The sequence below is a fragment of the Falco cherrug genome, chromosome 9 (assembly GCF_023634085.1).
Source record: "Falco cherrug isolate bFalChe1 chromosome 9, bFalChe1.pri, whole genome shotgun sequence".
In the NCBI taxonomy this organism is placed as follows: domain Eukaryota; kingdom Metazoa; phylum Chordata; class Aves; order Falconiformes; family Falconidae; genus Falco; species Falco cherrug.
This window is the reverse complement of record NC_073705.1, coordinates 34,127,007-34,153,604: the sequence shown is the minus strand read 5'-3', so window position 1 is coordinate 34,153,604 and position 26,598 is coordinate 34,127,007. Positions and strand designations below refer to the sequence as shown.

The following is a 26,598-nucleotide window of genomic DNA, read 5'->3' as shown; positions in this document are numbered from 1 at the left end:
GGAACCTGCCAGCTGTCAAACACTGCACAGAACAATAGCTCAGGAAATGAGCAAAGCTACAGTAATTAGAATAATTAGATGGAGGTGTGTGTATGGACTGGTCCCAATTTAGCTACCACATAACAGCTAATCCTTCCTCTTATAACGATGACAAGAGATTAGAGGCTTGGCGGGTTTTTTTTTTTCCACAAGACAGAACTGTCAGTAATTCAGTAACTCAAACACTATTTGGGGACCTATTTTCCATACTAGCATATGCACATGAGCACCATCTGCCAAACCAGAGCATTCCCTGAAGTACTCTTTGTACTTTGCGAGGCCCTTCATCTGCTCTTACTCTGACAGGGTCTTCCACCTACCTGCAGGAGAGGTGCAGCAGCAGTCACATGTTGCTCATCCAGCAAAAGCACAAAGAGAAATTGAGTAACTGAAGAATTCAGAACTCAGCTGAACTAACTCAAAAAAAAAAAAAAAAAAGGCAAAAAAAAAGCTAAGCTTGTGGCATATTTAACACTTAATAGAAAAACCTCTAAAATCAATATGGTAAGAACAATCAGCATCTCAAGTTGGGACTCGACGGGTTATTATTATTATAGGCCTTTGCTGCTGCTATATTCTGTGGGTCACTAACAGAAACCTCTTGACTCTTCCTAGAGGTTTTGGCGAGGAAGAGACCTGCGTTGATAACCTCGTAATAGAGAATCTTTAAACCCGGTTCTCCAATGTTCCACAGCTGCTGGACAGGCTGTGCTGCTCAGCCACTGCCGCAAAACACCAACTGCATTTCAAAATTCAAACAAAGGTTTACAGCTCTTTTGATCTGCAAAGTCTGAAACCCAGGAAGAAGCAATGCAATCAGCACAACAACAGAAGCGTCAGCACCATGCTGGTCTGCACAAAAACCAGCACAGCCAGCACAGACTTGGATTGGGCAAGTGCACAAAGCCAGACTAGGAGAGACCTCAGGTCATCAAAGGTGTGCTGCCACAGAAGCATGCTGTGCCCAGCCCTGTGCTTCAGCTTGGGATGCCACAGCTAGCTCAGTCATCACTGCTTCGATGATCTCGGGTCACGCTGCAACACACACACATTCTATCAGTCTCAGGACTCATCCAACTATACTTATTAAAAGCCCCTATGGTATATTTAAACAAGGCCACTGCAGGCTATTACACTCTCACGGATACAGTAGGATACATGTGCTACTTCATAAATACAGATACAACCATCATCTTCCAACAGCACTAGAGAGAGCAATGTATCTGGCCTCACGCTGGGATGCCTCAGGTGCACTGAGCCTGGAAACACAGGTATCCCCTTACAGCTCCGTCTGCAAGCACCAAGGGCAAGACTCAAACACACTCCTTCATCCTTAGCAAGACACTGTAACTTATTTCCCATCCTACCCAGCTAGGCACATGTACAGTATAAAACCCAAGAGATAAACCTTGTGCCAGAAAGCAAACTGAACTATGTTATGACTGTGACAAAACAAATAAAAGACTTGGAAGATCATTTATTTGCCTTCTTCTGGAAACTACGGTTCTGTGCATTTTACACCAGTTGCATGCGTGAATGATACAGGATGGTGATCATATAGTGAGGTGAATTCAGGTATTACTTGGAAATTTGCTCTCTATTTGATGCTTAACCTCTCCTAAAAGCTGGTACATCTCTGACTTCAAATCCTACCTTTTTTAAAAAAAGAGTTTGTGCAGTAATTACTTTTTTTAAACACTGACAAGTTAGTGAAAGGCCTGACACTGTAATGTGCTGCTATAATTATGCAAATGAAAATTAATATGTCTTTTTAAATAATTCATTATTTAAGTCTTACTTAGCAATCTTCTCAAAACAAAATATTGAACAAGTAAAACACCATGTTGCATTCTGCCATGGAAACAGAGGCACATATTGTTGAACTGAAGTCACAGATCAGTTAATAAATCTGTCTCAGGTTTTATGTTATGAGCAAATCACAGAAGTTAACCTGCTTAGAATGAATTCAATCTCTCTACTCCTTCACTTTAGCAATGAAGCTTTCCAAAAAAATGACAGTGATGTGACATATGATGTGACAGTCTAATAGCAGATGACTAGATTCAATGATTCAAAATTTCCCTTCCAAAACCATGTTACTGGTTTCCTGACCCAATTGCCTGGCACCAAGACAGTGTCAAAGTCTTGCCGCTTGGGAAATCAAAAGGCTGGGACAAACAAAAAATGATGGCATTTCATATGCATTTCAAGCTTACTATGCCATTTCTAAATACCAGCACTGTTCAGGACAGCTTGCAAAACCCCCACATCTGAGGCACGTTTCCTTTTCCTCCCATCTTCCTGCTTCACAACAGGAGGGTGTTTGCTCCGTCTTCATACATCATGAAAACACAACCAAAATATGAGCAGAAGTTAACACACTCGGAAATGCACAACAAAGTGGAACAACAAAACATGGGAGGAAGTTACTCCCCGCCCTTGGTTTAAGCCAACATAAGCTGTGGCTGCCACCAAAAAGCCATGCTTGATGACCCCCTAGTCTCTCAGTCCATCCTCCCTTCCTCCCATTCTTTTTGCTCATGAAACTATTCACACAGCTGCACTGCGAATCCGATTAGAACAGCAAGGTGAGGTAAAACTAACCACTTCTTTTCCTGAGCTTGTTTAACGCTAGTCACTTCCCTAGCTTCAGCTGCCAGAGGGAACATCAGTCAGTTCAGAGCAACGAGCCTCTAATGACGAGGCACAGGTCACTGAGAAGAACACACTAAAAAAGCTGAGCCAAGAGCCCAAGAAGTAAGTTCTGCCAGTTTTAGTAGTGGTGCCTGCAGCTGACGCTGGCCAGTCCACACAGCTTGTCTGTGTTTCCTGACTCAGTTACAGCAGCTATCAGGCAGAGAGGTGCCACAGAAAAGAGGAAACAACTAACAGCCCTGGGCCAGAACAGGGCAAAGAAGAGGCAATGGGATGGGTAAATTCAACAGAGAGGTGGATTCAGCTAGCTTGGAGCTCTGAAGTTACTCCCACACAAGGCTAAACAAATACGCAGTCAAAGCCTTCACGACTCCAGCTCCTGGCACACACCACCCTTAATGCACCAGCAGCAGCCTCTCAAGCAGCAGCACCTTTGGCTGAACTGGCTACTTACGATGGTGGCAGCAGGAGTAGGTTTCAAAGCACTCCTTGTCATAGGAGGTTTCTGCCATGCTCACTATGTGATGGGCAGCCCATGCTTTGACAGCCTGAACTGGATCCTTTTAACCCCAGATTCACTTGCTGCATCCCTGTGGACTTTCATGCTCTTTGCATGGAGGAATATCACCTCTAATGACAAGCCTCGGAGCTATGTGCTGGTGAGTTATCCCATACAGCCCAACTGGTTGCCTAAAATAGCTCTGGACTAAAGGTCAATAGTTAGTTAATTGTGTATATTGACATTCCCATCTAATGCAATTTAGTGAGGTCATAGTGCAGCCTTCTGCACTGGCGTTTAGATAATCACAGCGACACTGGAGGTAGCAATCCCTGGAAGCCTACAGCTCTCTGGAGGGTTGCCATCAGGAAGATATTTGTACGTATGTATGCACGTATCTATGTGTGTGTGTGCATACATGTCTCTCTGTTGCTCTACATCTCTCTGTGTGTGTATGTGCTGCCATAGCTGGTTCTTCTCATTCTGCCCCCACTCCACGAACAGTGATTTGTTGGTGAAAAACCTCAGCCTTTTCCAATTACCTATTTGTAACACACCACAACGACAAACGTGGCAGCAGCACACAGGAAAGACAGTATCAGAGGGACAGTTACCACACCCTCTGTTTCAGAGGAACTCATTGCCAAAGAGCTTTTTTCTCTCTCTCATACACTAAATGTGTACGAAGGCAGCAAGGCTGATGCTAGACATGGACATGGCAGGCACTTATCTTGCACAGTACGTCTTCTGAGGCAGCGAAAGCTCCAGGCTCTGCTCCTCCCTTAGTTTACACCACAGAAAACAAGACCAGCCACCCCATACTGTTCCTTTGGAATGATCTAGGTATAGACAGTGACCTAGGAAAGAAAACAACAGTGATGGGCGCCCTGCCAAAAAAGCCACCAAGTGCCGCTGCAAGGTGCTACATAGCTAACCTGGCCAGTCTTCAGATAGGGAAAAGGCATCCAGGAAGAGACCCAGGGAACCTGACTCTGTGCCACCCCTGCCCCATTCCCTTCCCTTCCCTTTGACGGGGCAGCCCCAGCTCCTCCCACCCACAGTGGCAAAATTCAGTTCTGCCTGCTGTGCTGAGAATTCCTGAGCCTGGGCTGAAGGCAGGCAGGGAGGTCTCCATTGAACCCCAGAGACACATCCATCATTTCTTTCTGCCACTGCAGAACACACACAATTTCTTGGCTCCAGCCATCCACCAGGATGCAACAGGTTTGTGTTCTGATGCTTTCAGCAAGTGCTGTATCCCATGTACACGCTGGCTGATAGCTCTTGTTAAACTGCACTGCAGCTGTAAAGTCTCCAAAGCTCATCTGTGGGACAGATGTTGCTGTTTCACTGCATGCATGCCAAAGCAGGCCTCCAGCTGAACTAGCACACCCAGGCAGCAAGCCATTCAATGAGACCACCCAGCCGTGCCAAGTGTGCTAATTGACACGAGACAGCCAGAACTGGCCACCTATGGATGGGCTGGATGCTGTGAAGGGCAGCAGCCTGCTGACAGGCTGTTTTTTAAAGCTTTTCCTAAATACCAACACGACAGGATCAAACATCAGTAACTTCTAGTCTTCTCCATTAAATTCTCCTTACCAGACTTGTGCCATTTTGACCTCTGGTGCATATTAAAATCAAGTGTCTTTAGCTGGGGTAAGATGCATTATTGAACGGAGAGTGGTTAAAAAAACTGGGAAAGAAAAAAAGAAGATATGGCAAAGAAGCATCTGAAATTTCCAGAATGATCAACATCACCATACAATTTTGGCAACAATTCAATAGGAACCAGCAGTCCACTGCCGGAAGAACTTTGTTCCATACTTTGTCAATGTATGACTAAAATCAAAATTATGTCTAGAAACTATGAGTGAAGCTGAAGTCAGCTTCCCCTCATTCTTCCTGAAGAAATCTAAAGAAGGATTCTGGCAGGAACTTTCTCTAGAGATACCAGAGCCAAAGGCAGTAGAGAAAGAAGGCTATCTATCCTTTCACCATCTCCCCAAGTATAATTCAACCTGCCTGTAGCACAGGATTAATGTTGACTAAACCCAGTAACAACTGCATAGATTCTGCAGGGAGAAGAAAAATAAAAAAAAAAGAAGTAGTAGCTCTTTGACTTTAAAATCTTCCTCAAAATATCTTGGCTGGACTGAGGAAACAAGAGGAAAGGGAACTCCTGCACACTCCCCTTTCACAGGGAGGCTATCGCACTCCTTACGGACACAACCGCACCATGCCCCAGCATGAGATAACTTGCTCTTGTGGGTGGGGAAAAGTGTACCTCAGTCTTCACACTACACATTTTTTCCTGTCTTTTCCTTTTCCCATATAGCTCAGCAGAAATATTTTTATTTTGTTTTAAGCCATTTCTCTTTCCCTACCCCCAGGCTCACGTACCTAAAAAGAACCTCTGAGCAGCAGCTCTTTACAGTAAGCCTCGGCCCTCTGATGAACCACAGGATAGCTAAGCTTTGCCACTAAAAAACCTGGACTGCTTTTCTACGGATGAACGCTCACTGAATCCATCAAAGCTTCAGGCAACAGTGGACGTGTGTATTCATATGCTTTTCTAAATCTGTTCCAAGCCGATGAACACCCTAAATGGATTTCAAATTTCATAGCAAGCTTAGGCTACCACTTTGTGTCTGCACTGGCTGCCATTCAGCCCAAGAATAATTTAATACTTTACAGTGTGCTTCTGCTCACAAGATAAAACTGTACAAGCCTTCAGAAAAGACAAAGCATTTACATTTTTTAAGGAGTGCACTTCTGATTTCTTTGCTGTGATCTCAATATCAGCATTTTCAAAGTTTACCCCTTAGAGGACCACAAAAATAAGACTACAAAATGCTTCCCCACTACACTAAAATCAGCCCTCCAAGAGCAATCAGATGACAGGAACAGCACACAGATGACCTAAAGATATTTCCATACACCACATCATCAGTTCCAGGATATATCAGATATTTCAAAGATAAACAGTATCATTAATTTGAGGATAACTGTTTACAGACCAGCTTTGTTAGTGACCTTGTTTAATCTGCTTGTAAGCACAATTCCTTTATCTAAGTGCAGAGGGCATGAATTACCACCACTGTGAAAATTCTGGTTTAGCTGTTCTCAGTGAGTAGCTGTGGTTTAGTGTCAATTTCATCTATATTTAGAGGGTGAAGCTTCTATAAAGCTTATTTATTTCTCTGTGTGGCTTGTATGATGAAGGCACTTAGCAGCGAACAGTGACTTCTTGGCAAAAATGCTGGCTTAGTCAGGGTAAACAGCTGAGATGTGGATCTGGGCTGTACACCCACCCCTCTGCCAGCTGGGGGTGTTTCAATCAGCATCACTTCTCTTGAACAGGGCAAGTTGGGATTTGGGCCGTGACCAAGTCCCATGACTAAATCAATTCAACCTGCCTTCAACATTATTTTTTTTTATTTCAAAAAAACCCATAGAAAATAGTCCAGAAATTCAAACATTTCATGTGAAGCAGATTTAAAAGGAGCGTTTGAAATAAACACACCAAAAAAGCAAAGAAGGGCCTGAAGGAATGCCACATCCCCTACCGTGCAACAGACTGCACAAAACTTAATGGCACCCTGTGAAGATCCCTCTACATCTTATTCCCTACTCCTCCTTCTTCGGCTTCCAGCTTCCATCCCTAGCCAAGTATTTAGGCGATTGTTTTTTCTTGGTCTGGCCACACGTACTAGGCATCTCTTCAGCCTCTCTTAGCATCTGCCTCTTGGAGAACTGCCCTTTTTCTCCCAGCTCCACCTGTCCACAACACTTGGGGTCTATGTTCAGAGAGGTCCTGCTACCTCTACCAGCTGATCTCATTTTCAGTGGCACCATCTGTCTGCCTCCCTCCTTGATCACTTTTAGCCCTAGGGCATTGCTTTCCTTGGTCACACCAAGTAACACAGCATCCTCTTGGCTAGAGGCTGAGTTCTGACTCAATCCTTTCTACTTATATGCCACTGTGCAACTGAGAGCAGCAGAAAGATACACAGTAATAATCCCAGCAGGTTCATAATGACATATCAGCACTAGAAAAGCTTTGAATCGAGTGTCAGTGCCAAGCATGTGCAGCAGATTTGCTATATATGCTATGCTGTAAGCTAGACTTCAGTGGAAAAATAATAGCTGAAACAGTCATTTGCAGGAAGCGTGATCATTATTTCTTTTGTACACATCTCCCCTCCCCAACATACCTGGAAATGCAGCATATAATTGATTAAACTCAATTTTGGTTAAATAGCTCCTCTTAAAATGATGTAGCATCAACAAGCTCTGTGGATTTTAGAAAAGGCTAAACAGGCAGCCAAGCATTTCCTTACTTTTTCCCCTACATGTATTCAGTCTGCCTAATTGGCCAGGTTGTTATACTATTCTGAACAAAAATAAAAGACAGTTTCCTATTAAACCTCAGAACTAATGAATTTTTTTCCACATACTTAAGCTTCCACACAGCATCCCATTACTATAATCTTTTCTCTTTTGTCCTACAGGTCGCTTGCAACAGCCAGCCCCCCCTGTACAGTGCAAAATAAATAGTTGCAGCCTAGCACTGAACTGCCTGGATGTGCAAGGCAACGTTGGGATGTATGAGGCAAATCAGAGGACTGATGGGAATTCCACCTCTTGCCCTTGTTAGAAGCTGTCTTCAGAGTGTGTCTGATCCATTCCATGTGCCTACTCCAGAGGCAACAGAGGAGCAGTAAGAACACCAACACCTCTGGGAAGCTCATGCTTGCCACCAAGTCTCACCCATTGAACTGGCAAAGCTGACTATACTCCCCCTGAGAACTTCAGATTTTGCAACACACAGCAACCATGTTGAATGTTTCAGTGTTTCAAGATGAATGCAAATATTGAATGTCTCACTTGCCAGTACTCCCAGGGAAAGCTTTGCCAAGCGTGCAAGGTTCTTTCCACTGCATTGCCACACTACCAGTTCTCAATGAATTAAGAATGAACCGTGCAGCTTCATAGGGGTACCAAATTGCTGCTGCCGAAAGGCTTGTTGTGCTGAACTTCAGGCACTCTTGGAAAAGTATGATGAAACTGAATGATAAAACTACCACCTCTGCTCAACACCTGTAAATCCAGTTAAGGATCCTTAAGAAGAGAAGAGCCAGGGTAAGAAAGAACAGGTGCAGTCCCATTTTAGAAAAGCACAGATAAGAAGTTATACTCGCATAATATTTCTTTCAAAACCCTTTCTGTAAATGCACATTTTCTGAATGTAAAACATAATCCCACATCACTCCGTGACAACACCACTTTCAGCTTGGTCAATTCCTTGTGCACTGACAGTTGCCCTGCTCATGATTTAAGACACACAGTAATCTTGTCTTTCTGCTCTAAAGTGAAAGCTGTCTGTGCCTGTATAAACCATAAATTAAGTGCAGCCACTGTTTCCTCTGCTGGAGATTGGCATGAATAGCTTCCTATATCCTCAAGTACCCAGAACAGATAAAAGGGACTCAAGCTCGTCACAGCCATACTGACTAAGTCTCTCATTAGAAGTCACTATTACCAGCAACATCAACTGTGGCAACAAAGGACTGAGGCTTATGCACCCCATGAAAAATACTGGTCAACCAGCACAGCCTGCCTTGCATGAAGGCTTTAAGCTACTGTACCTATGTAAGCAAAAAGGTGTCAGGCTTCTGGCTAATTAAAAATCTTCTTCATTTGTAATGCAGAAGTAGAAGCAGGGTATGTATTGTAGTAAGTTATCTTGGACTTTTTCCCCTAACAGCGTAACAAAGCAATTGTGCTTTTGACATGTCCATTGGCTATACTGAAGTGTGACTAGAACGGGTAGAGCATCATGCCTCCCTTACAGATCAAGGGTTGTAATAGCAAACATTTTAAAATACTGCCATAGTCATGCCCTGACAACAATGCATATCATGGCACTAACAATAATTCAGTGCTGAAGTGACAATAAAATAATGTTTAACCACATAGTGAATATATATTAGAGGATGCATGGCTATACGTATCTTACAGAGAATATTCAATCAGATAGCTTATGGTATAAAAGAGCATACTTGAGTGATGGTTTTGGAGCTAATTTTCCCCCCAAGGTAAGTTCTCAGGCATCTGTCATCTATCTTGCTCCTACCAGGCGAAGGAGGCTGACAGTGTGAAAGAGAAAACCTACAGTAGCTTCCACTTCATTTGACCTGTAAAGCCAGTCTGCAAAACACCAGAGAGCTGTAATGTTTCTGGCGTGACTATCAATGACAGACAAGCAGCATTTTCTACTGGTTATATTGTCACATATATCACCCCAGATTTGAAAGGAAAGGAAACCCAGTATCCTCAAGTTTATCAAAGACTGAGTTATATCGAGGAACATACCTTTGAGATGTTGCTAGAGCGGCTCACGGAATGCCCCAAAGCCTTCTCATTCTGAAAGAGGAAGAATAACATCATTGCAGCAACAAATCACAGTTATGAGGATATTTTAAAGCTGGTATTAGAAACCAGACTCCATGGAGAAAGTCTTACACCTGTGGCTTTTAAGGATGCTGCTTCTATTGACATCAGCCTGATTTACAATCATCACTAAATTGCTTTATTTGCTTAACAAGATAATACCTTACAGAAAATCACATAGGCAAGACAAATACAAACTGAGAAATAGCGGAACAGTGCTGTCTTCTCTCCATGAATACTGCAAAGCCCTTTTCCCAGATACCATCTATTTAGAAAAGGGTATTTCTTGGTGCTGCTTCATCTACACCTAAAGGCAAACATCCAACACTAAAACTGAAAGCTCTTCCTTAAAGAAAAAAGTATTGCAGTGATATCTGGAAAAAAGCGTGAATAACCACATGCATGTCATTTCAGGAGAGAAAGCAGAATTACTGAGGAACTTCCCACTTCCCACAGAACTCTGAATTAAACTGGAAATATCATACAAGATGAAAATGCAGAAAGTACAATTCTCAAAAATGAAACCAGTGATGACTGTACCTGTCACTTTTCAGTGTGCAGACTCTGACTGATAAGCATGACAATCTTACCTTCTACCAAAATAAACTGTAGGTTTCACCAAGGTATTTTATCCTTTAAGGGTTCCTGGTTTCTGAATGTGTTTACCCTATGTGTAACCGGACACAGTTGCTCCACTGGGAAGAGCCTAGAAATCGCTCTGCAAAAACTTTTCTGAGTAAAATCCAACAAGAAATATTTTTTTTATAAACAAATATTACGAACAGGGCAAGTCATAAATAACATGTGGTTACAAATCAGTATCGATGTTCCTCCAAATCTGTGAAGCTGGGACACAAACTGGTTTGAGATTTAAACCCTCTGAAAAAAGGGTAAATTTATTACTATCTCCTGTGGGCTCTATGCTGGGTAGGAGTTTCTAGAAGCACATCTTCTCAACTAGGATTTTAGGAACCAAACTCTTTCACCTTTGTTCTTGAAAATAATTTAACCTAGCAGAGACACTCTGACAGCACCCTCTTCCAGTTCTCATTGGTGCTGACCGATCAGACAGAGCTTGAGATGCAAAGTCCTGCATATACAACAAATGGGGACAGAACCCGCTCCCCACCGCCCAAAAGAGTCAACCGCTGTTATTCCTAGATCAGTTCGGACATAGCACCATTGCTGCAGACCACCTGCCTATCGTTTGTTACAATTCAAGCCACCTTCAATGACTAAAGCCCGTATCACATCAGCCCAACCGGCCAGGCACCCAGATGCTACACCCACACTTGGGAGATCCCTGCACTCCTGGACACTTCTTCCTACAGCACATCCCCAGAGCGACTTCAAAGCTTTGTGTTGAGAAAAGAGAAGGCAAGGCAAAAAATTTCAGCATATGCTTACAAAAGCAGGCTCTCTCTTCCTTACAACACCGGTTGCCCCTCAACACAGTCCTGGGCACTGCCTCAGATGGCAGATAGGAACTGCTCTTCCTCCCTTAAGAATGTGAGGAAGCAAATTCAGTGTTCTGAAATCCTCTGTATATAGCAGTTTGAGTACCCAGAAGACAGTAAAATAATGTTTCAGAAGAACAGAGAAGTGACCAGGGAAACCTCCACCAGTTTGGACTGACAGCCAAACTAAAACCCAGGAAGGATTAGTTTAAGGTCTGGAGTTAGTTGTGGCCCGAATTACCACTGACTTGAATGCCACACTTGTGTACTGCAAGACTGAGTTTGGTTTTCAGGATCACTGTGAGCTTTTGTAACAGATAACAGTATTGCTGGAACAGAAACAAACACGTAGAGACCCCCCAGAATGCGTACACTAACATTGGACAGGACTACTGCCGGAGCCAGTATGGCTAAGGATGGACTCTAGCCTTTAGGGAAGGACCTAGCTGATTTCATCAAAGGCAGCGTAACTATAGCAACAACAAAAAAAAGTTCACTGAAGCCGCAGAGATGGGAGGAAGAAAAAAAGGAGCAGGGACATGTTCTTAAGCTATGATGAAAAGAGACCAACATAAGCCGGCAAGCACAAGGGACTTGTCATTGCCTGTGTGTGAGGTGTGGGGAGAAGCAGGCTGTGCATGCTTGGCCTTCCAGGGACGTGTGGGAGGCACACAGAGCAAGGCTATGTGGGACAAGTGGGACAAGGGAAAACAATAGTGAGGAGCGTGACCTGTGGCCAAGAAGTATGCCTGGAGCAACACACAGAGCTCCACAGAGGTGACAGTCTCAAATCCAGCTGTAGGTGTCAAGGACTTCTCTTGGTGAAATTCCTGAAGATGAAATTAAACAGAGCAGAGGTTTCTTCATGTTGACTCAGTGCTTCCTAAATACTGCTGTCCAGCTGAAGATGCCTGCAAGGGGGCACGACTGAACTCACAGGGGCACCCGTGTTGAAAAAGATGTGCTAAAATTCAGTGAGTACAAACCCGCTGGAGGACAAGACATATATTTGCACAACAGTGTAAATGATGCAGAGCAAACAACCTCTTAGCCGCGCTACAGAAACCAGTCTTTCTGCCTCTGCTCCCAGAACTGATCTTATCTGATGGATGCCAGGAGCCTCTAAAGAGCCAGATGCGCATTATTATCTTTATTGATCTACTGTTGGAAACATACCTAGGAGAGGTTTCAGTCAGTGGACGACTGCAAAGAGTTGGTTTCATTATTGCAAGAGCAATCATTTTTAAACAAAAAAGCTGTCTTGAAAAATACTCCCTTAAGGGTTACGGAGTGCACGCACACAGATGTTTAGGTATTGGTGATACTTCTAAAGGACTCCTAGCCACCTAAGCGCTCTTTCACATCTCGGTTTCTTTACGACACAAAGCTGGTACACCCATAAAGTCAACAGGAAATGCACCACAGCCTTAGCCCAGGCTGGCCAAAATCGGTGCTCTAGAGCTATGTACACTGACAAGGAGGAAAAGCACCAACTCAGCCATATTTTTCAAGGAGTGACAACTGACCCAACAGCCAGTACCAGATCCAACACAGACTTGAAAATAACACACATATTTTCCAGTCTGCTACCAAGCAGCCCCACCACCCAGATAAAATCACTTCAGTCCTCAGACACCAACTGACCCCACCTTACCCTGCCTACTAATCAGGGATGTTTTTTGAAACAGCTGCTCCAAGTCTCACAGCTTACACACACATAGCCTTTAAAATGTATTGGGCTGGAAAGAGATAAAAACCAAGTTTCAATGTGAAACAGCAATTTCCAGTTCACTATGACCACTCAGGTAGCACCCCTGCTGAAGGAACATACGGCACTTTCTTGCCCACTTCTGCAAAGGACCAAGAAAATTACTTTTTTTTACATGATTAACCAGCAACAGAAACACCTCAGAAACAAGAAGCAAGTAATACAGTTCATGAAGTCTAGCTGTGCTGTTTAATTCCCTTTTACAAATAAAATAATAAATATCTATCTATCAGGAAAAAGCACTGTGGAAGCCATTAAATAGAGCCAGTTTCCCATACTGTGATACATTAAGGATGCCACATGTTTTCCAGTCATTAAGACAGAAAAGAGCTGTAAAGCCATGGGAAGAGTTCCTGGAATAAACTCCTGGAATACGTATACGTATATTTTAATGGCAGGCACAACTACGAAGTGAGGAACAGAAATATTAAACAGATAAAAATTATTTTAAAGGCAAACAAACAAAAGCTTCCTTTTCACACTATATCCATCACCACTGGTACACTCATCCTGGGATCGTTTACCAATTATTCACAAATTAACACTGACACAGGAATGGCAAGGCCAAGCTTCTATTATGGTACTATCACTGCCCAACAAATAATCTTCAGAGGCTTTTTACTCGTATGTTCCCATTGCACAATAAGACATTCTAGTCTGGTAATTACGGCTCCAAACAAGCTCTCCTTCCCTTTTGCAAAAGCATTAATCTCTGCACTTGAATGAAAGGTCAAGACAAATGCAACATCTGCCAGCACCGACCATACAATTATCACCAGCTAAAGCAAGCGTCACTCTACTTTAGCAGATCAGTCTTTCTGGATGGGATGATGGGAACCCTGCCTTTCAAAATCATCCTACTCAACCAGAACCACCTGGCAGGCACTTAAAATACCCCCATCTAGATAGGAAAAAATTACAAGTGCAACTTCTCCTGAGCCACTCACTGCCAGCTGCTGCTCTGAGGTCCCCATCAGAGACTGGCTCTAGGAAAACAAAGAGGAAGGCAAAAGCAAGGAAATAACTGAAAACCAGAAAAACTGCTACCCATTCCTACAGTGACACGTTTCTCTAAACTCTGGATGCACTTGCTCGCAATTGCCTGAATCCCCCTCCCAACTTTTCTCTCTTTTTCTACCTTCACTTGAATTTGCTCCCAACTGTGAGCTTACATCTGCCTTCCTGCAGGGCTCTTCATCTTGCCATCTCCACCGTGCTGGCTCATTTTCCCTTCTGCCACCATTCCTTGGTTACTCTTGCACAACACCTCTCCCTCCTCAGTCCAGCAATCTAGAAGCTGACACCTTTATCCCACCTTCCCTTTTAGCTCGGTCTCCCATATTCAGCAATTCAAGTTATTTTACCCTTGCTTCCCTACCACAACACATCCATTTTCCACTAAGCACGACAACTATGTAACTTACACAGCCAAACTCACCAGTTTTGTGCACCCCAAAACACTGGTTACTATCACCTGGGCCAGAAGGAGGGTCCCCACTCACCGATGACAATTCAGGCAGCCAGAGCTGCTCTTGTGCACTCACAGCACACCAGTGTACCCACGGTGACCTTCCTCCAAACTCGGTGGTAGACTGCACGCAGCCTCAGCAAGCGGGCACTATAAAGAAATACAACTTGGATGTCCTTGCCAGGATGGAAGGGGAAAAATATCACAGTAAAATGGTTTGGATTTTGTGTTTCCAACATTTTAGTTTTCAGTCATTAAGGCAAGTAAATAGAAGATAACAGAGGAAGCAGTCTCATAGCTTGTGTAGCCTTCTTCTGACAACCGTACCTACATTCAGTCCTAAGTACGGCCAATACTAAACACATCTTCATCTCTTGCTTATAGAACTGGAGAAGAAGCTGCAAGCCACACCTCGGTGGTTTTGCAAGGTGATTTGCATTCCCTTTCCCCCTGGGAAAGGTGGACAAAGGTCACTAGAGGAGGGTCCTCATCAAGCCACTGCCAGCTACGTGTGAACATAGCACATGCCTGCTTCCTGAAGCCTTAATTCTCTGACACACCAGCAACCTGACAGGGCACTATATTCCCCATTTTCCAATACAATTTTTATGTAACATTACATAAAATGGGTTAAGATCCTCATCTAATGACAAAAGTTCTCCAACTAAAATCTCAGTGATGAAGAGCAGAGCCCTTTGTTTTGGTGATGTTGTTACTGCAGTGCCCCAGCCACACACCCCTGCAAGGCAAGAACTGATGTCTCAGCCCAACAGACATGGTTAAACCAACCAGGACAAACTGGCTAGGGCTCTGCCTATTTGTGGTTTTCTACGTGGAATCTGAAAGCCATTTTAACCTCATTTTGTGCACTACAATGGCATTTTACAAGGACAGATTAAGCACAAAGTCGGTATCTGGTGAAAAATTTACTGTTATCAATGAGTGGCACAGGCCAACAAAGTCTTCTGGGTAAATAGTTGCTTTCCTTAATTAAAAAAAACTTTGCAGAAGAGAATGAGTAAGTAGTAATTGCTCCCATTCATACAGCAATTCCCATTCTTAGATCTTATGAGAATTATAGAATGGGACAAAGAATGGCACTGCTTGAAATGGTGAGGTGCTGCAGTACTGAGTAGCTGAATGACCCTTGCATGGCAAAACAGCGTCAGGAGTGAAGCAGTTCTTCCACCAAGTCCCATGACCGCAGCATGAATGCACAGTTGTTCTACAAACACGCAGCCGTGCACACCCAGGTTTTGTTTCAGGTTTCATAACTATGGCAGATTTCCTAAGAAACTCTTCCCAGAATTTCTGTAAATCTTGGACTGCAATCCTGTACCTGAACAACAGAAATTAAAAAGAAACATACGCTTTAGTCTGGGGAGAGGGGTTGTTGTTATTGTCGACAACACTGGCACGTGCACTTAACTGTCTGAAATGGATAGAATGAGAGGAAAGAAAAAGGAGAAGGCTTTGAATTACTTTACCTGTCAAAAACAATGGATTGTTAAATTAAAAAAGCTTTGTCAGCACTAGATCTTGTGACTGACAGAATCCAACACAATTATTTCAGTAGCAAATGATAGTTTATCAACTGAATATGGCTTTTATTTGTTTGGCAGTCACCAGGTCATCATGGAAGAGCAATAAACTTGCTAAGTTTATAAAGCCAGTTTTTGGCAAACTTCTTAAACCTTGCTTATTTCAAATTTCTGTTCATAAGATATGACGAAATATCATCAAGGTTTGTCAATGATTTATGCATGCAGCTAGAAGAGTAATGAATGGAAGAATAATGGCATCTAATCAAAGAACAGTAATGGCATCTATGCCTTGCCTCTCTGCTCTTGTGTGGGGTTTATCCCTGGATGCTGGAAACCAAGGAAGGTGATGGAAATCACACCACCTTTTTTCCTTTTTCGCCTTCCTGAAAACCCAGTATAAATACTGAAAAAAGAATCCAATCTGCCCCGTCCATCTAGTCCAGTGTCTTCTGTTCTTGGATGATCCCACTTGATTGTCTGGGACCAGCAATCCACAAATGAGTGCACAAACTCAATGTAAGATTTCAGATCTTTCATCACAGTGAAAAAACTATAGCAAGTTCACTGTGGATTTACTCATCTTACTAACTTGCTCATTCACATTCACATCAAGCCATTTCACATAGCGGGAGACAAAATTGGAAAAACAACCTGAAGGCAAAAAACTGAGGCTGGAAGTAAAACAGGAGAATTAACAAGTTTTATTCCAGGTGCTGAACTTACAGCTGTGCCTGAAAACATCAGCAACGGAAGTAAAATCACAAGATCATACTGCTTTAACAGAAAAGAAAGACCAAGAAAAGGAAATGACAACACAGCAAATGGCTTTAATGTCAGAGTTCAAGGAACAGTGCCCTTGGGGGTTTGTGGAGAGGAGTCAAGGAGGCTAACAGATCATAAACAAGAAATAAAAATGAAAGGAAATTCAAAGAACAAGGCAGACACAGCAGAAATGTTGAAAAATAAGAATATTTTGCCTACGTCCGCACCACAGCGTGGTCAGAAGCACTATCTGCTTCATCTCCAGTCTGCTCTTAGCGATTGCATGGATGTGCCTGATACTAAACCTGACGGGCACACAGGTCCCTACATGTTCCAGATGTGGTCCACCTATGTATAAGTCCTTACTCATTGTGTACTGCTGGGTGCTCAGCCTTGCCAATCTGGTCTTTGGAGTACGTGGGATACAGTGCTTGGAACCATTCTTGAGTCCAACCAGACACTGGATAAGGTGAGAAGAGCATTCTCTTCTAAAAGGTCATTTTCTCCATGGCTTTGTTCTCCAGACCTTTTTCAACATACCACATTTCTGGTTTTTGCATTGCTTTGCTTTATTTCCAAAGGCTGCACAAAGTGCATCTGATTATGGATAACCTGCATCTCCAGCTGCTATTTCAAAATAGAGATCTGATCTCCATCTCCCACCTTTAGCTGAGCTAGATGACACAAAAGCCTATTGCTGAGCTGAAGGTGTCTCACCTGGAAGAGCAAATCTTAATTTCTGCACAAGACCATAAGTCTGGTACATTTCACTAAAACTACATTCATTTGCACACTTATTATGTTTACATGCCACGTGCCCACCTTCTAACAAAGAAGACAGACTGCGAAGTTTGGCACCCAGTGTTTTACGGATGTTCTTATCTTGCTGTTGCCAGAAAACCTGCCTAAAATGGATGCGTGCCTTTACGTGATACTGCACATAAAAATGAATCCTTCCCTCAGGGAACAAGCTATATGAACTACAAAAGACATGATCTGAAAATATACACCTTTTTTGATAATGGAAGCAGTATGCATTAAGCTTACCTTTACCTGTGTGATAGCAAAAATGCCGCTTCAAACAATTCCACGTTTTTAACAGCAGAGAGATACAAACATAGAGGAAGCCAGCAATTACAAACAGATTAACCTCCCCCCCCCCCCCCCCCCCATCTTCTGTGAAGTAATTCCATTTAATACAGCTGCTGGAATTCTCATGGTACACTACACATGTCAATATGCCAAAGCAATTGACTATTTTAAACGTAGGCAGATTAAAACCCCCTCTAGGTGACTGGCAATTTGGAATTTCTCATGCTGCTAACAGACACAGGAAGCCTGCAGCCTCGATGAACTCTCCAAAGAGCCACCCTGTCTCAGTGTCTACAGGACTTTGCAGGCTCAGTCATTCGCTGCAGGAGCAGGCTGTGTGCTACGTGGCACGGCAGACGGCTGTGCAGTTTGCACATCGTGTGCAAACTGGATGTAACACACGTGCCTGGATCGCTGCCTCTGCTCAGCTAGGAAAGCCCACCAAAGCCTCTCTTGATTTCCAGCTCATACCATCAAACAGTGCATCACAGAATCACATCTTAGCCAAGATTACAAAGGCCTCCTGAATCGAAAAACACATTCAGAACAATACTAGAAGACTGGGTACTTCCCAAAGCAAACTTGAAACTTCAAGTTGCTTCTCCTTGCTCAAGAATTTTAACTTCTTCTCCTCCCTTTTCATCTTAAGATATAAAGATTGATTACTAACGTACCTCTGATTGTGTGGACCCATAAGGGCAAACAATATTCCCTGCAGCTATTAGAGGACTCACCAAATCATGCTGGGAGAGCATTCAGGGTATTTTTGGTAAAATTTAACACAATATGGTCAAAAGCACATGACAAAAGAGCTCTTGAAAGAGCACTTGTAGGTATCAGACCTGTTCAGTAGTACCCACTCAGTACAGACCAGCTTGGTTTTGCTTGAAATTTCATCTTCCTGTTTTTACCAGTGCTGTTTGCAAGATACTAACCCACAGCATTTCCAACTCACTTACCATTAAACAGTCACACAAATTTAGGTAAATGATGAACTGGGCTCTACAGATCCCGCTAAAGTTCCTTAGCCAAACACTGGTTAGAATGAGATCCTTGTAAAAATCTAACCTGTGATTTCTGAAGACCTTTAAGCACTTCACATTTCTTACAACCGTTTGTAAGCTCAGAGAACAGATAAAGAATAATATCAAAGAAAAACAACACATAAACCAAAACTACTTACGGAAATAACCACTCTCTGAAGAAAGATAATTCACAGCTAAGAGAAAAGGTACTTCATTCAAAGGGCAGTGCATTTCAACTGCAGAACAAGAATCTTTTGAAGCATAAATCTGCTAATGAAAAATTACATTAAGTGACCGTTCAGAGTTCCTGGCTAATTATGCAGGAAATTCAGGTAACTACTGACTATTTACCCCAAAAGTCATTTAAAGAACATGCATATGTGAATGCACGCACTTTACGTACATTAAGTTTTTTAATAAAAAATAAGCACACACATCCAACTACCCTCTCTTCCTCCAAAATACAACCCCTGATACCAGCGACAAGGGCAAAAACCTCTAGATGTAGCTGGCCACTCCAACCAGTATAACCATGAGCTTTTTGTATAATTTTGTCAGGGAAGCACAGTTAGTCTCACATGGGGCCTCACCTGGTGCTTTGGGATGCAGCCAGCCTGTGGGCGTCCAAAGAAGGCTACATGGGACCAGGCAGAAGACTGGCAGTGTGTAAAATACCATTCATGAGCACCTACTGGTGCTGTCAGTGTTCTGCGCTGTGTGATGCTATGAACATTTAAAGTCATTATACTATCAGAGTACCATGGTACGGCAAGAACCTGGTAAGGCAGTGCTTTGAAATACCTGGCTACACCCCAGCTTGCTAACTACCCCTCCCACCATGCTGCCCAGCCAGCAGATTTTTTTGCCATCACGTTATTTCAAGGTTTTCTGCAAAATTCAGACCTGAAGAAGCCAACATGTGTCTCTTGCTTTCACAGGTCTGTCTTTCAGGGCCATGACCTCTGCTCAAAGTCCTGTGTGAACAACAGTGACTCGAGCATTTCTCACTGACAAAGCAATTTATGATTTGCACAGTGCTGCAAGCTGTAAAATCCTCTTCTCTTAAACTCTGGGGGTTTAACACATTCTAAATGTACTCCTTTTTTAGCATAAAAATCCACAGTCATTAACTTCACTTCTACATTTGGTGTTCTGCACTTGAAATGTCAACACATTTAGTAACATTAAAGGAACTGAGGGTGCAGGTTCCCAGCAAACAAGGGCTGTGCTGAGAAATACTGCATTCAGTCACAAGCGAACACTCTGGCACACTCTCACTCAGAGGATGTTTAGGACCTGTTACTCACAGAAGAAAATCCTGCTGATTATGGTTACCTTCAAACCATATAATGGGAGCAGGGGAAGTACAGCACCACACATCACAGATATCAATGGATGAAAAATGAAAATGCTGGGAAAGTAAAGGACAGAAGCAGAATTTTAAAGTGCTCCATCAGTCTTTCCTATGTATCACTCATTAAGTGGGTCCCTGATATAGGAGCAGGGTAAGAAATCAGCATCTATCTGCAGGTCAGTTAACACCACTTAAATCCATCTCTAACAGCTGACACTATCCAGTTTACCGATACTGATCACTGGTATACACAATCTTCTTGGTGGAAGACAAGTAGTCAGAAGATTTAGATTCTCTACATTTTTGATACTTTCCCTACTCTCACATTTTTGATACTTTCCCTACTCTCAGAGAAGATAAGCACAACACAGGAGGCCAAAAAACCAAACAAAAATTCCTACAGGAGATTTATGTTTGTTTAGGAAGGTAGTTTCAACCTTTTTATTTAAAGAAGTTATTGGGGAAAAAAAAAAAAAAAGATAGCATGGCCATACAGAATATGGGGAAAGTCTTCCACAATGGCAATGAAAGCGAAACAGTGAGTCCCATTTTACCAGGGTCATCTTTTCTAGTTCTGTATCCAGCAGCAATGCTTCTTGAAAAGGTGACCGTAACAGATCTCCTTCTCTCTTCAAAATGTAGCAGCATCCAAGAAACCGAACAAAATGCCAACATGGAGAAGGAATGGGTGGAATGAATATAGAAACAGAATAAAAACCAATAGCAGGTCAACAGCTTTTGCGTATGGTCACTAGAGGTTAAATCCTGGCTTTACAGATGGCAGGGGGAATTCCACCACTAACGTCAATCAGGTCAGGAGTTCGGCCTCTGTTTGTAAGAGATGCTGCAGAAATGCAAAGAGTTTGGCAACAGTCAGCTGGGGTGATCAACAAGAACACAAGCCTTTATAAGACGACAGCTGAGAGAAAGTAAAAAAACAAGGTGAAGAAAAGACATGTAGCTAAGTTACAAGACTTCACAGTGGTGTCCACGCTGTCAGAGGAACACCAGGAAGCAGGTAACTCAAGCCAGTTATTGCAGGCTAAGACACATACACTTGGATGAATTATTTCCTGGAGGAAGCAATAAACCAGCACTCCATGCGGACATAGTGGTCCCACCAAAACCAACAAGAAGCGCATGTGGTCTCAGGAAGACTCAGACTGCGCCACTATCAACATCCTGATCTGAAAAAACCTATTTCAGTAACTGCAGCTGCTAACAGGCCCACAGAGCAGATCAGGAGCTAAAGTAGTTTTAGAAATACTGATTTGCCTTAATGCAAAGCAGAGAGGAAGAAAGAGCAATAAAAGACAGTTAGAAAAATGTATCTGCACATGGCAATCTCCATTTACTTCATGTGCAGCAGGAGAAGCAGGAGCCCTTCCAAAACAACCCCTGTGCAGGAAGGGACCACTGTGCAGTGCCAACAAATGAGCAACACCAAAGCCAATGGAGCTGTACTGGCTAAATACAGCAGAGATGAGCACAGTGACCCAGCACAGTAGGACAGTCACCCTGAGGGCCAACAAACAGTAAAAGCCAAAAAAAAACAAAACCCAAAACCAAACCAGTTTTTTGAGCAGGTGGTGCAGAACACAAGAGTATGGTGCCTGGGAGCAGCCCTAGCCACGACTCCTGGTCAGGGCAGGTATTAGCTAACAAAGGGAGGCTCTGTGTAAGCAGCCTCGTTTCCCATCACTGTAATCCTAAAATCATCTGACTACAGCAGAAGCAATCAGATGGGTAACTAACAGAACCTACCAGGTGGAGAGAAACAGACTTCTTAAGAGCACTGCTCCTCACAGTCACCATCTAACAAGGAGGGTTGAGTGTGTGCCTGAATGAGCTGAACGCCAGCAGCTGCCTAAGAACTGAATTTACCACTGTAGTCCCAGGAATGCCTGCGTTTTCCACTAAAATAAAATCTCTGGGCCATTAGCCTATTGGAATAGAAGCTTTTCCACTTAACCGAAGACATTTACTCATTCTCTTTCCGCAATTCTCATGCTCCAGTTCCAGTAAAATCCTGCTTGGTTTTGGAGCTTTTTATGGTAACACACACACACATCAGCTCTCAATATGATGCGAGCAGTATTAAACAATTCCCTTCACTGGGTTCCTCTGCCTCTCAGGTTTATTCCTATGAAATAGAAAATGAACTGCAGCTGTCAAGAGTGCTGGATGACCTACTGGGGACTGCACTGCATTCCTGCACATGCGCTGACATAGCATTTTCTAAAGTTTATTTCCCAAGGGGAAAGGGTTGTAAATAAGTCTCATAGAGTAAATCTCCTGCCCTTCATTCCCTAGAGCTTTGAGCAAGGGTGGTTTTTTGTCACAGGAAGTTGCATCAAAGTTTTCAGAAAAAGTCTATTAGATTATACAATTTGCTTTTGTCAAACTGCCTCTAAATCGACCTCCACCACAGCTAGATTTTAAAAGCTCAGTTTGTTTTCTCTGTGCTCACTGCTCTACATCTATGAAATCTGCAGCTGTTTTAGAAGATAATATTTTATTAAAATACTTTTTGTATTTTTTTAAAAGTAACTTTTAAAAAGCCGTGAAGAACCACTTAATGATGAAAAGCATTTCTGTACACCTTCTGAAAATACACATAGTCAGACCTCTGGGGAGGCTGTTTTCTCTTAGGCTCTGTACTTAAAATTGAGTAAGAAGCTGACGCAATTAAAGAGGGGCTTCACCTTGGGCTCTAGAAGCGAGCAGGGAGGATTCACTTGGCGGGCAGGATCCTCGGTTTGCAAGCTTTTATGCCTGGGGTATCACATTGACAATGTCTGCTGATGCCAACAAGGCTCTGATCCAGAACTGTTGCTTTCCAGTCCACACATTTACTCCCTCAAATGTACTTCTGATTCCTCTTAGTTTTGAAAATATAAAAGTTAAAATTATCCCTAAATGTAAGCACTATCCTTCTAGTTTGTAATGACCACTGAAGTGTTTTCTAGGAGACTGAAGAATAAGTAACTGCTGCTTTGGAAACCTATTTTCTTAAAGGGCAAACTCCAGGCAAGCAATATTGCCTATCTGGACAGGAGAAAATGTCAAAATTCTCCCTGAGATTTTAGTTTTAAAGTGGCCTTTCAGAAGGCATCCAGTGAAAAAAAGAAATACCAGATAATGTGCAGGCATTCTCCAAAAGGTGAAATAGATGATTTGGCCAGATAAGCACCCTGGGGAAAGGTAGGAGGGCAGAGGGAAGAAGGATTAGATGCTGCTGAGCTGCATCTTGCAGTGCAGCCAGTGGGACTGATGAAACAGCAGCATGGGGTAAGGACGCAACCTGCAAGAACAGCTGGATTGTTCTCTGAAACAGAGACTTAAAAGCATGAAGACTCGAACCAGAACATCCTGGTCCACGTTCAGACTCCCCCATACTGGAGATTTACAATTCTGTGTTTCAATACAAATATTTACCAAAGGTGAGCAAGACCGGTGTAAATCTGCAAGGAAAAGGTAAGGGTTAGATACAGTTTACACCACATCTTTTGCATTTTAACCCTTTGCTTCTCTGTCACCGTGCCATTCATAAACGCTTTGCTTTCAGGAATATACAAATGTCACTGTGTTCTCACAGGCATCCAGGACAAAATTCATCTATGGGATTAAATAATTTGTTAGGTCAGGCAAGACTTGACACTGGGGAACAGGGAGGGATTCCTGCAACAAAATGAGCATCACGAACAATGGGAACCAACCCAGAGAAAGATGCAGGAAGGACCCGCGCTTGCAAAGGCTAACCACTTAAAAACTGATCAAAAGATACAGTTCACCCTGTAGTTATGACAGCTACCTATTAATATTACAGATTAATTTTTAATAATCCTCAAAGCAGTGAGATGGGGATATTTAAATATCAGGTCTGGAAAGAAACTGTTGCTCCTTGGACACGCTCCCTGTAGGCTCTAAGTAAGCTTCCCTTGCAAACTCTTGTTCAACACATGAAAAGGAAGAAAACATCTTCCCTCTAGTGAAAAGCAGCTGGACAAACCCCTTCCAGTCACTTAAAAACTCAAAGCAGTGAAATAGGCAGTCTCATCCTACAGCTAAGAACAAAGTAGCACAGCAGACAGGTAAATTACAGAAGCAAGGGTTTAAAGGGACAAGTGGCCAATTCTCTACGAACACACTCAGAAAAAACTAACACTTTTCTTGCAAGGTTCCATAGTACCTTCTGCTGCTAGCATCCTGAAAGATAGAACGGATGACATTAAAAAGAGGATGTGAAATTAGAAGAACCTCTCTTAATCCAAACATGCATTTGGGCACGCTGTACTACAGGGTTGAAACTTCAGCACACGATGAATGTGCATCTTGTATAGCACCTTTCCTTCAAAACACTATTTCTTCTCCAAAGGGATCACTGTGGTGGTTCAGCGCCGAACAGTGCTAGGGAACAGCTCAAAGTAAGAGCTGAACAAGACTATATCTAAGACAAACTGTAAGAGGGACACGATGAGGCCAGTTTGCAATTTATAGCCTCTTGCAAAATACACTCCTGGAGTCTGACATCAGCACCCTGAAGCAGGTAAATGTGGTGGTCACCTGGCAGAGGACAAACCTGAGGCACAGGGAAATTATGCTGCCCTGAGTGAGATTCACCCCTACTTGCCCTGCTCTTCCAGGCGGTGTTGCTCAGTGTCACTGACAGCAGCCGTGCCCCGTCACAGCACACACCTGAATACTGCATGTGGTTTGACAGCAGGAGTCTCGTGTACAGCGAAGTCGTGCCAAAGGAAGGAGAACAGGATTGAGATCACTGCCTTCCATTCTTCTCAGTCGCAGAATGGAAATTTTCAAGGCGGGTCTTGTCAGGGTGTTAATTTTCACATGGATTATCAGACTGGCATTTCCCTGAAGAGCTGCCTCCTGGAACCCACCACCTGGCAAAGCCCTGACCGGTCCTTACTGTGTGCTTCCTCTCAGTCACAACAGTCTCCATTTACCCCACCAACCTTTGCCCCCGAAACCCCACTGCTTACGAATGTGATCCCAAATTCTCCTGGAACTTCCCTGGCTGTACAATGGCCTTTGGATCCCTAAGCATGGTGGCCCATAAGAATGCAGAAGGTGCTCCATGACATCCTCACTTCTGTGCACTGAGCAAAGCAAACTGAGGGCAACAGAAACAATAAATTAATGTTAAAAGATGCCTAATTATTTTTTGTTGTTGTTGTTTTTACAGGTGAGGCACCACAGTGTAAGGAATCTACAGGCTTTTCCAAAAAAAGCTAGGATCTGGGATCTTGGAAGATGTTGGGATTTTGGGTTTCAAGACAAAGAAAATCTACTTTGGACAATAGTTGTGTGGGGACTCCTCATGTAGGTACTTTGATATTTAAATCTTTCCAACCTTTGGCAGGTGCAGAAACCCTGTGCTTGAGCACAAGGCATAACTGGAGCATAGCAGTGGAACTGAAGTAAGAGGATTACATTTCAGGAGGGACATGTTTTGGTGCAAGACTAGAGGCTTAAGGGGATTAAAAGATAGGAGCTGTTTCCCAGGGTGACAGGGTGAAAACCAGCAAAGCCCACACGTAAACATCGCCTGCAAGTAAGCGTTGTTTTTGTTGCCTTCAGCAGCAGAGATATGGCAAGCAGGACGGCAAATGAACCAGTGACCACATCAACAGCATCTTCAGCCACCTCCACTGTCCCCAGCACCTTTTTAACTCACGTCACACCTCCATTTTCTGTCTCTTGCCTTTAATCACTCTTGGCTCTTTCTAGCTGCTGCTCTTCCGACACAAATGAGCCCTCTTCTCCTGCCTTTCTATTATTATCCATACTGTCTTTCTCTGTATCATGCCCTATCACCACTGTAAAACAATTTGGAAATACTTTTTAACTCCATGCAAGAAAAGGATGTTGGGATGCTATATAAAAAGGAGGGTGACTTCCATATCAAGAAACTAGAATGGATAGAAATAAAGCTCTCTTCATAAGATCTAATCTTATAAAGCAGAACTCTTGTAAGCTTTAGAGAAAAAGGACTGCAATCTTTTTTAAATCCAGGAGGATTTTAGTTTTCTGCTAGCTAACCCTCCTCAGAAGTAGAGCATTAGATTGGGCTTTCAGTCCAATATGTCTTTCTAACAAATACAGAAACGGCGGTTTTATTCCCTGAAAGATAGGGAGTTAAACTCACTAACAAGAGCTACAAATGCTGGAGGGCCCAGCATGACTAGAACATCCTATTTGGATGTAATTTAGAAATTGGAGAAAAGTGCCAAATTCAACTAATGCTGTCAGGAAGGAAGAAAATTCAGGAGCAGGGCTGTGTGGTGCTAAGCACTGTAACACACGGCAAAAGGCTGCAAATTGCTTCAGAAGGTTCATAATCCAACACAAGAAAATGTAAAGGCGACTACAGCAGCCTGACAACATACAGAGGGATGGATACTGGTGTATTGAGTAAAAGCTGACAAGCATATTTATGTTAAATGCATTAAAATACA

General features: G+C 43.0%; 1 protein-coding gene across 11 annotated transcripts in view; it reads right to left on the bottom strand.

Annotated features, from left to right (window-relative positions):
• MARCHF8 (membrane associated ring-CH-type finger 8) overlaps positions 1 to 26,598 on the bottom strand; it is a 99,496-nt gene that overhangs the window by 11,357 nt on the left and 61,541 nt on the right. For 10 of the 11 annotated variants that reach the window (XM_055720171.1, XM_055720173.1, XM_055720168.1 and 7 more), the window contains one exon: positions 9,572 to 9,622. The exons of the other annotated variant lie outside the window; for it this stretch is intronic. In XM_055720171.1, coding sequence (XP_055576146.1) covers positions 9,572 to 9,622 — 51 coding nt within the window. The remainder of the gene's footprint in view (positions 1 to 9,571; positions 9,623 to 26,598) is intronic. 11 annotated transcript variants of the gene reach the window in all.